The sequence below is a fragment of the Glycine max genome, chromosome 17 (assembly GCF_000004515.6).
Source record: "Glycine max cultivar Williams 82 chromosome 17, Glycine_max_v4.0, whole genome shotgun sequence".
NCBI lineage: Eukaryota > Viridiplantae > Streptophyta > Magnoliopsida > Fabales > Fabaceae > Glycine > Glycine max.
The window spans coordinates 10,960,661-10,971,818 of record NC_038253.2 but is presented as its reverse complement, the minus strand read 5'-3'; the positions used below and the strand labels follow the sequence as shown (position 1 = coordinate 10,971,818).

At 31.5% G+C, this 11,158-nt stretch overlaps 1 protein-coding gene across 1 annotated transcript; it reads left to right on the top strand.

Moving 5' to 3' along the window:
* The first annotated feature begins 1,247 nt into the window (after positions 1-1,247).
* On the top strand, positions 1,248-6,868 carry LOC100794202 (AT-hook motif nuclear-localized protein 1). Its single transcript, XM_003549844.5, has 6 exons — positions 1,248-2,176; positions 3,772-3,839; positions 4,292-4,423; positions 5,399-5,560; positions 5,681-5,907; positions 6,561-6,868. The coding sequence occupies exons 1-6, from the start codon at positions 1,786-1,788 to the stop codon at positions 6,574-6,576; spliced, it is 996 nt and encodes a 331-aa protein (XP_003549892.1). The 5' UTR covers positions 1,248-1,785; the 3' UTR covers positions 6,577-6,868.
* Positions 6,869-11,158: the final 4,290 nt, after the last annotated feature.

The following is an 11,158-nucleotide window of genomic DNA, read 5'->3' as shown; positions in this document are numbered from 1 at the left end:
AGTTTGTGATAGGCAAATACTGTATAGTTATTTGTTGGTTTCATCATTAGGTATATCTCTCTCTCAAATTAACTTTCCTTTTTAAGTGGAGGGAGAATTTATGAATGCCTTGCTTTACAATTTATTCCAGTGATAAATAAAAGGTTTGTTTAAGCGTGAAAAAAGCGAAAGTGCGGGTCACAGTTCCTTTTCATTTTATTTTGCCGTCTTTTTCTTTTTTCTTTTACTAATTTCTGAATACTAGATTAATAGACTATGCACTTATGTGTGTATTTAGGCAAATATTCACAAACTTAATTTTAAAATTAATTTTAATTAATGCTAGTATTAAATTTGAAGTACAAAAATCTACTCTTTAAATCCTTTTTTATATTTCAAAAATAAAGTTAAAACAAATTTTAAAGTAAAAATTTCATTTTAATATAATAATTATACTTTTTTAAAATTCTAATCAAATGTATTTTAAAAGTATCATTGAACGTGTATATCAATTGATATTAGATTTTTTTTACTTAATCATTATTCTCAAAGTTTAAGTACTAAATACGTAGCTTGTAAAAAAATATTAGATATGTAATTGTATTAAATGTTTAAAATAAAAATTTTCTTGTCCATCTTAATTTAATTTAAACAGGATTAACTTTGTGGACAGACTAAAAGTATGTGTTTTAAAAGTAAATTTAATTCTAAACTTTTTTTTTGGGTACAAAATTTGATTTTAACTTCTTACAAGTGGACATGATTTTTTTGTATATAAATAAAATAGCATCTACAATCTCAAACATGGAGTGATACTTATTACATACAATTGATGCCATGACCCTAACTTGCTATTTGCCTAATGGCTATTATGATATTGTCATACATGGCTTGCCTTAATAGACTGTCTACCATGCCTTTCTTTTCCTTTCCAAGATAGTTTCTTTGTTTCTTGGCAACCTATTTTACTTTTTCATTCACCTAATAAAATCATATGGTAACGTGTGGTGATTCTTTTCTTTATTTTTTCTTTCTTTTTTTTCCCCTTTGTCCATATTCACACATTATTATATATTTTTAAAATGGGGAAAGAAAAAGAAAGCCCCTCCCAACAACTTTAATACTATTTTATACATTTCTCCACCAGATTCCAACCAAAACCAAATAATTATTTCCGTTAAAATATTATTTCCGGCATTAAATATTAATTCATTAAAATAATTTTTAATGCCCCCAGTTCAGTATATCTCCTTTTCCTCCCCTTTATTTTTTAATCTCAATTTGGACAGTCTTAGGAAAGTTAGGAACCCAATTACCTGAACAACAAAAACAAAGGATTCATTTTATCTGGCCATTTTCATTTCCCTTGGAAACTCAAAATATTTCAAATTTCACTCTTTCTTTCTGCACAATATTTTCCCATCTATTTTTTTCTTCTTCTCAAAACTCACATATTAGTATTTTCTCCCACAAAATTTCAGCTCATAATTTTTATTTTTCGATTTCATCCAATCCTGCTAATTTATTTTTAATGACGAAATTTACGCAAATGGTGCAAAGGTGAAGATTTTCCACATCTTGTTTCATGCCCAGCTCCTCAAGCTAGCTTTTAATTTTGATTTTTCTCATTTCCTGGCTTAAATTTTTCATCTTTTCTAAAAGAAAAAAAATCATTTCCCAGCAGCATAGCATAGTAGTAGAAGTTTTGGGTGATTGAGTTTGAAGAAGAAGAAAAAATATGAGATATTGATGTGTGGTTTTACTTTATGTTACGTGTGAGTGGTACTACTTCTCAAGTGTTTGAACATGGAGACCAGTGGCGGTGTTAGCGGCGGCGTTACGCTGGTGGGATCGGATGCTCCGTCGGACTACCATGTAGCTCCGAGGACCGACAACCCGGCTCCGGCAAGCGGATCCACGACGCAGATTCCGGCGACGGCGGGAAGTGTTCCGCCGTCGCCACATCCGCCACACACGGCGGCGATGGAGGCGTATCCGGCGAAGATGCCGGCGAAAAAGAAGAGGGGCCGGCCGAGAAAGTACGCACCGGATGGGTCGGTGACCATGGCGCTGTCTCCGAAGCCGATATCTTCCTCCGCTCCGTTGCCGCCGGTGATCGATTTCTCGTCGGAGAAGCGCGGAAAAATAAAACCAACTAGCTCCGTGAGCAAAGCCAAATTCGAGTTGGAGAATTTAGGTAAGTAGTAAAGAAAATTCTATTTCTCTTTTATTCGTGATATTCATAAGGTTGACCAAATAGGTGGTAAAGAAAGAAGAAGGAAAATAAAGATTATGAGTTTCAATCTCTCAATTGATATTTTTATTGATAAAATTAATAAATTAATCATCAAAATAAATAAAAATTCATGACATTTATTAAAAAAGAAGAAGAAATAACCTGAGTTGAAGTGGTAGTACTTTGTTGTTAGTGTTGGAAAATGGAAAATAGGAATGAGAAAATGGGTTATAGGGAAGTGGAATGAGATGAGAGGGAGTGTGGGACCTTTGATTGTTGTCCTGAAAAAGTGAGTTAGCTTTGTGGGTCGGTGGAATCTCGTTATGTCCGTCGTTTTGGCAGTTCGTTCGTTCAAACTGATCCAATCCAAATCTTTCTACGTACTATGTTAGGTACTAAAATCTGCAACTCACGGGGAACAACTTATAGGAGGGAAATAAAATTGCTGATTTATTTTATTTTGAGGGGTTTCGTTTTTTGTAGTTATTTTGTTTTTGTGTTTGTGGTACTAGAATGCTAGTGTTGTGGGTGTTGCTTTCTAGGAGTTGTGTTGGCTAGGTGTAGAGTGATATGGAAGGACTTTAATATTGTTGTGCACTCACTCACTGTGTGTTTGTCAAGAAAGGTCCTAAGACCAAGTTGACATCATGCTCCGCTATTTAGTACTACTTAGTTGTTGATAGGTGATGCAATGCAATTACGTGGTCCTTCTTTCTGCTACTACTGCTTACTGGATGACAAGGCTAATATGGATAGGATTGTTTGTTGGGCTACTCTTGCATGCAAGCTAATATTATTTTCTGAGATTTAAATGGGAAATTAACAAAGTAACAAACTGTTTGATCGAAGAGTGTAAACGTATTAGCCAGGAAGTCTATTTTTCAATTCAATATAAAAAATCACCAAACAATAGACTAGGCTTCATGAAGTTATTTTCTGGGTATAAGATAGTAATATGATATTTGATATGTATTAGATGCATGATCAATATCTGAAGACCACTTTTCACAAACTGGTTTTCATAGAGCATTATTATTTTCAAATTTATTATTCCCTTTAGCCACTTTTTTTTTTTTGCCTATTCAATATGTGCTTACCTTTCTGCTTTTTTTTAAAAAAAAAAATGATATAAGCTTCTATTTTTGCTGAGGAAAGCAAGTTTTCCCAATTTGCATTTACATATGGAAGATTTAAATTTCTACGAAAACTCTTGGTTAAAGCTTGCCATTGGAATGGGTAGCTTTTGCAATAAGCATCATAAAATAATTTTTTGAATTATTTTGCAAAGGGTTTTTGGTATTTTTAAAACCCAACCTTATGCTGGGTTTTAAATTTGATTTGCATCTATTGAAAATAACAATTAGTTCTTGACATGCACTATGAAGATTGTTTCATGAAGCTACGACAAAATTATGTTTCAACTTTTTAAATTGTAACTGTAGTATAAATATTCCCATGCTTTATTTGGCCTATATTACAAATGCCTTGTAATAGAAACTGAGACTTTCTCATTCCCAATTTTTTTGTTAATTAATGATTTTTTTTACCCTTTTTAGGTGAATGGGTTGCATGCTCAGTTGGTGCTAATTTTACTCCCCATATCATCACTGTTAATTCTGGGGAGGTAAGTGTCAGAAATATCTATTGCCTTATATATGCTGTGCTCTTGTTGTGCAATGCAAATTAACATTTCTGATATTTATGGTCAGGGAATAGCCAAAATTATTGGTGGAATAGTATTATCTGACATTTTTCTTGGGTGGAAGCACAACTTTCACCAAAAATAGTCATTGCATCTATGATTTTTTTTTTTATCCTTTCCCCTTTCAAATGTTTCCTCTGTGGCCAGTTTTACAATCTTTTCATTGGTGAGATGACAAGGCCTAAGTTACATGCATGCCTTTTGCCATATGAAGTGATTAATTATCAAAAGAATGACAACCAGAGAGAGTATATGATTAATGACTTGTTAATTTCCAGGAATCACTGTATTCGTTTTCTTTTTGACTGGTAACTGGAAAATATTTTATATGATGGTTGACAAGTGACAAACTACTTTTCTTTTGGTTATTTTAGGATGTTACTATGAAGGTAATATCATTTTCTCAGCAAGGGCCGCGAGCTATATGCATTCTTTCAGCTAATGGGGTCATATCAAGTGTCACACTTCGTCAGCCCGATTCTTCTGGGGGCACACTGACATATGAGGTGAAACATTTGTGCAATTTGATAGTATCATGTTATTCCATGGAAAAAACATTGACTTTATTTTGTGTTATTTTATAGTATCTCTCATAGAGGAAGATTATATGCCTGCCACCCTGTTATCCTCTGAATTATTGGATTTTCTTTGACTGCATATTAGAGTTGTTCTTATGAGATTGTGTACAATCTAGTGGAAACTCTAGTTTCAATAAAAAATTATATTGGAAAATGCTCAGGAGCCTGGCAGATTTGTTTGAATCCCTAAACTTATTGAATTGTTTCTTGTTGGTTTTGTGGAGGAAATTATAAGAGAACAGAGGAGAGAAGAGAGACAATACATATGTGGAGGAAATAAAATTATTCTATTCTAATTCAAATTGTTCTCAGCAACGATACAATAAATAGTAAAAGATAAACTAGTTAGATAACAAGATATTAGCAAAACAGAATATTAAAACTAATTTTCTCCTTAAAGATAGGAACCACTTATTGACTAGGCTAATCTATTAAAACTGTTTTACTCCTGAAATAATATAGGAAACCAACTTATTTACCAAATCCTATATTAAAAACTAAAAAATAAAATATTATGCAGTTACAAAAGTATATCTTCAACATTTCTGAATGATGTGAGAAGAGAATTTTTCATCTAATTCTACAATTTAATAATCTGGACAGTAAAGAATGCTACCACTCCTGCCTTTCTGAACTTTGTTTTTGCATTTCATTTCTAGCATATCATTTATTTTTCATGCTTTTGTCTTTGGATATGTAGTTGCAGTGTATTACTCATGGCTACTGCTACTACTACTTACCTTACAATAGTTTCATTAAACCCAGTGAAAACTCTAGCTCGACCTGTTAAGTTCTTTTCACTCTGCATTCATATTTGAAAGTATTACTATCTCTTTATCCTTCTAAAACTACTATTGTCTATCACAAGAAGAAATCTAATCTTTCTTTCTGCTGTTTCTACAGGGACGGTTTGAAATTCTGTCTTTATCCGGCTCATTCATGCCAAGTGAAAGCGGAGGAACACGAAGCAGATCCGGTGGCATGAGTGTATCTTTGGCAAGCCCTGATGGACGTGTTGTAGGTGGTGGAGTAGCTGGTCTGTTGGTGGCTGCAAGTCCTGTGCAGGTAATGTATTCAATTTCACAAACATACTAGTAGCATGCATTAGATGAAAATTTAGTATTCAATAACAAGGGTACATGATTCTGACTTCTTTCTATTTTCCAATTGATTGATATGTATCAGGTAGTGGTAGGAAGTTTTCTGGCAGGAAACCAGCATGAGCAGAAGCCAAGAAAACAGAGACATGAGGTTATAACAAGTGTGATACCAGCTGCAGTTGTTCCAATCTCTACCCTTGATCCAGTGCCAATTCTATCAGCAGCGTCTTCCATCCGAAACGATAATTGGTCTGCTATGCCAGCAGAGGCCAAGAATAAGCCAGCTGACATTAACGTGTCGCTTCCTGCAGGGTAATTAACTTATAGATCTTCATTCCATCTGAATTTACATTTACTGCTGACAACATTGTAATGTGATGGATTCCTAGTTGTTGGCTTTGCTTTCCGTTGTTTGTTGTGTCTGTAATTGTTGACTTTCTACCGGGACCAGCATTGTTTTCAGAGGTTTACCAGCTTCCTGTTCTTGTAGAATTTGAGTTGGCTGATTAGGTATGCTTTTAATGCTGATGTTGTGACATGAACAACACTTTGATGTGATAGTTATTCATGAGAATCCATCTTCCCTTTGGAGTGATAGATTGCGCAATCCACGTTATTTCTATTAAGACAATATTCTTAATTTGAGAATGACCATTTCTATAATTATTGTACACCTTGTAACCACATAAGATTCTTGATCTGTTAAAAACTCAATCTGTTAGTTCCCATGTCTTGTAAATTGAGAATCGAGAAACTAATAGCAATATAACATAATATAAATTATAAAAGACGTTGTTAATTTTCTTCTATGTTTGAATCTGAGAACGTATTTAATCCTTACTATAAATATGCTGTATATATCTAAATAAATTTTTGGACACCGTTGGTTTTATTCTATGATTTTAGCTCTCTTCCGACAATCTAGGGGTGTTTTGCCGATAATGGCCGTATTATTCTTGATGCAGGTTTGTCTTTATGTAGATAAATGTGCCGTGAAGCTGGGTTTGGCATTTGCTTTGAATTATTTTAATTTTGTCAACGGCCATAATCTTCGGGCACGTAACCTCAATCTATTGTCTTGTATATATATAAATGTTTCTTGAACCTTGGTTTGACACCCGTTGGTTTGCAATAGTTTTTTTGTTTTATTATTTTTCTGGGTAATATAAATTTTTGTGGAAGGGGAAGTTGTTTGAGAGTGATATTTTGAGCCAACCCCACCCACTACTTTGGATTAGTTTAATCTTGCAAAGAAGTGAAGTTGTTCGGTCCATGTCCCTGTCTCACACTATGTGACCCACTCGGCTTCTCCCACTTCTAGCTAGTTCTTAATTAATTATATTGGATATGCATGCGAGGTTTTATTCATAGATAATTATATTCTCCAACCATTAAGATTGACTTAGGGGTGAGGAAGGAGGGATTTGAATAGTTTACATGATCTCATGGGTGAACTAGAAAACTTTATTGTCATTGTTATATTAAACTAAAAATAAAAATTGGGAAATGTATTCTCTTCCTCTTTATAGCATTAGAATGTCACTCATTTTTTTTGGTGAAGGAGGTCACTCATTGATACTGCAAAAAAAGCAGGAATACAGCAAAAAAAAAAAAAGGGTCACTCATTTCAGGGTTTACTACCATATTACATGCACAAAACTACTACACACCCTTTTGTCAAAAAAAAAAAAAACTAGTACACCCTTGCACAGGTAAGAGTAGATCTCTGTTTTTTTTTTTTAAAATGTAACGTTGATTAAATGACAACTTAGTTAAATGGGTAGTTGATTTAGGTAAAACATGTAGACATGTACTACACATTTGATCTACTCCTATATTTTCAATTTTAGATAGTAATATCCTCACTTTTCCAACTCAGTTAATTCATTTTTTTTTTCATTTCTCTCGTTGCACGGTGATCTCTCTACACACAATTTATCAGAGTGTAGATATATTTTCAAATTTTATAATTTCTCAATTTAATTTATTTTTATTATAGCAACTATGACTATTTTTAAATTTAAATTGTATTAACTAGTGTTATTATTATGAATATGTTTTTTAATAAACCCTGGACAACAGGCAGTGGCATATCCAAAAATTCTTTCTAGCGGGCAAAAAAATTTATAATATTTTCAAAGAAAAAATAATTCAATTTTTACAAAATACGCAATATATAGCAAAAAAAATCTATAAAATACCTATGTTTTTTTTTATAAATTACAATTTCTCTTTACATATTTTTAAAATATTGTATGATTTTTTCATTGTCAATACTATAAAAATTTTAAAAAATAAAGTGATAAAGTTTAATACCAATATATTCTCTCTTTTATCTCTTATAATTTTTTACATTCGTTTAAAGAAAAAAAATGTTTCATGGGAGCAAAACTAATTTTTTTATGGGAGGAAAAAATAAATATTATATATATATATATATATATATATATATATATATAAAATGTAAAAAAGGAAATCTTGTGGAGACAATTACTCCCACACCTAATAAGGTTAATCCCACACAACACAATGAATGAAGATTCAAATTTACATTAGAAGCTTATGCCCACATTTTATAAGGGCAAAACTATTTTTTTTATGGGAAAAAAATAATTATTATTATATATATCATGTAAAAAAGGAAATTTTGTGGGGACAATTGCTCCCACACCCAACACCTAATAAGGTGGATGAACCATTCACAACAGACCTCCCAAAAACACAAGTCTTCAAAATTAATTATTATGAATACCTTATTATTTTCTCATTCAAATTAAATTGTACTTACCAACAAGAGATGGGTATAACAAAAGAGATTGTTAGTCCCTCACAACAGGAAGGTTCAAATTTTCAGTAGAAACTTATGCCCACATTTTATAGGGTCCGAATTTGGATATTTAGTAAAACAAAAGTAAATTTAAGGGTTCATTTGAGGTTGTTATGAATTTTTAGTTTTTGGTTTTTAATTTTTAAATGTAATTTTGAAAATAAAATACATTTGACAATAATAAAGTTGAAATGATTTTAAACTCATTTTTGAAACACTTAGACATTCATTAAAAAATGTTTTGTGGATAGATTTTTAGTTTTTAAAAAAGCACACACTATATTTGATATGGTCCTTTCTATTACTACTATGCTACAACACTTGACACAAGCATTAACACCATTGTTATCACTACCACTGATTATAGTCAACAATATCATCGCTATTGTCGTCGACACCACTACCAACAACAACAACAACACCACCACTGCCACCATTCCTACCAACAATGCTATCACCACCATTGTTGTTGTATTAATTGTTGACGTTCATTGTTGTTGTCACATTGTTATTACTGTTATCATCACACAAAAAATACACTCTAAAACTAATTTTAATAGGATAGGAAACATTTAAAATGAGATGATTTTGAAAATAAAAATGAAAGAAAAAACTAAAACTAAAATTTAAAAACTAAAAACTAGTTTTTTTTATAAAAAAATGAAATTCATAACTAAAAACTACTCCAAATGGACCTAAACATTTTAACCATAATTTTAATTATTTTGTCATTTTTTAAAAATATATAAGACTAAAAAAGCATGAAATATATTTGATAAATGATAGTAATAATTTAACAATAAAGGTTGTATTATATATTTAAGCAAGGATTTAAAAGTAATTTTATAATAACGGGTACCCATGGGCACAGCCGCACAGTACCTTATTTGCCCCTTCCTTGTGAAAATACTAGTTTAAATTATCTATAAATACCCACTTAATTATCCATCATCTGTCTATTTTGAATTTTACTGAGCTGGTATGGATATTTTTGTCATCCGGCCATGGGAAACGGTAAAAGAATTAAACCATATTTCATTTAAAGTTCTAACAAGTTCTATTATTTTACAAATATTATCGTTATAATGACATTATTATCCTTGAATTTAAAACAAATTAAATGTTATTTTTTATTAATTTAATTTAATAAAAATATAATAAAATGATTTTAGTTTATATAATCAAATAATTATATATATATATATATATATATATATATATATATATATATATATATTATTCCGTACATAAAATATATAAAAAAATCTCACTTTTGGAATTTTGCGTTTGGAGAAGTCCCCGCAAAAAATGATGAACTGCTAATGTTCCGAGTCATTTGCCAAACTATATAACGTCTTTGCAAGCCACAGCTCGCTGTGCCGCCAGGAAATTTCCTACAGCGTAAAAAGGAGACATTAAACTTAATAACTTCTTGATCAATGATCATTAATGCTTGGAGGCTTCCATTACTTGGAACATAAGTACGCGTTTCATTGACACACACACTACATGAATCTTTCCTAGAAATAATCCCCTAAGCGACTTTATTAAGAAAACCTCATAAAATATTGAACAAAAATTCACTATATATACATCGCGATATTCGAAGTTGGTACACAAGTACATCAAAACATGATCATTAAATAGTTTTTGTAGATATGGATAGGATACTAGTAGTAATACCTGTAATTTTGTGCATAGTTGGAATCTCGGTTCACAATTCAAAGTCATCAACCTCTTTGCTTGTGTTTTTTGTGATTAACACGATAATTTTCTCTATTCTCGTGGGAAGTCGCAAATCATCTTTAGCAGAAGTTGACATGGCTTCGCCTTTACTACCATCTTTTTTTGAAGTAGCGGGAGAAGCACAAGGTGGCTTTTTAGAGAATGCAACGTATGATAAAGTTGATGAAAGTAACGATGGATATCATAAATCTCTATTTAATATTGAAGATGAAAGTGTAGACAATGTTGATGAAATTACAACGCAAGAGCAAGAAGAATCCGATGATAATCTGAAGACAAGAATTGAAAGCTTCATCGTGAAGGTCTACAAAGGATGGATTGAGGAGAGCTACTGGGATAAATATGGCATAGACATGTGAATTGGAAGTGAAACTATGGTTTAACTTGGATCTAGTTTTTCTTAAATGAAGTATTTTTGTATGATTAGTATTAGCTTCTAATTAGCTTTCTTTTGTATTTTTTTTAATCATTGTGAAAGCTTAATATAATTTGTAAAAGTGTTTGATCTAGTCAACCATGCTACCTTTATAATGTAAGTACATATAAGGTAACTCGTTTGTAAAATTGATTTTAAGGTGAAGTGATTTATGTTTAATTATTTTTATTTTAAAAAAATAGTAGTAAAATTTAAAACAACTTTTTTATCCAACAAAAACTTTCGAGTTAAACAAGCTCCCTAGTTGTGGCTAAGGGTAAAGAGTGACCTAGTCCCCTTCTAGCACCAATATTCCCACCTTGAATCCACATGTTAACTTGTTGGCAAATGTGTCAATTCATTTTAAGTAGTAAAAGACTCACAAATCTGAGTGTCGAATTCACAAGGATTTTGATTTTACTTAAAGTGATGCAAACTCAATTATTAAACAATTAGAAGAAGTAGAAGAGATAATAAATTGTAAGTGTAAAAATTTGGGGGGAAAGGAAAAGAAACAGATAGCAAGAAAAAAAACAATAATTTAAATGCAAAAAGATGATTTCAGAATGTGATTA

What these genes read in the sequence shown, in the direction of transcription:
- LOC100794202 (XM_003549844.5), top strand. Translation starts at nt 1,786, where the DNA reads ATGGAGACCAGTGGCGGTGTTAGCGGCGGCGTTACGCTGGTGGGATCG. An exon ending in TCACTGTTAATTCTGGGGAG is followed by an intron (nt 3,840 to 4,291) that starts GTAAGTGTCAGA and finishes TGGTTATTTTAG; the next exon opens with GATGTTACTATGAAGGTAAT. An exon ending in GGGGCACACTGACATATGAG is followed by an intron (nt 4,424 to 5,398) that starts GTGAAACATTTG and finishes CTGTTTCTACAG; the next exon opens with GGACGGTTTGAAATTCTGTC.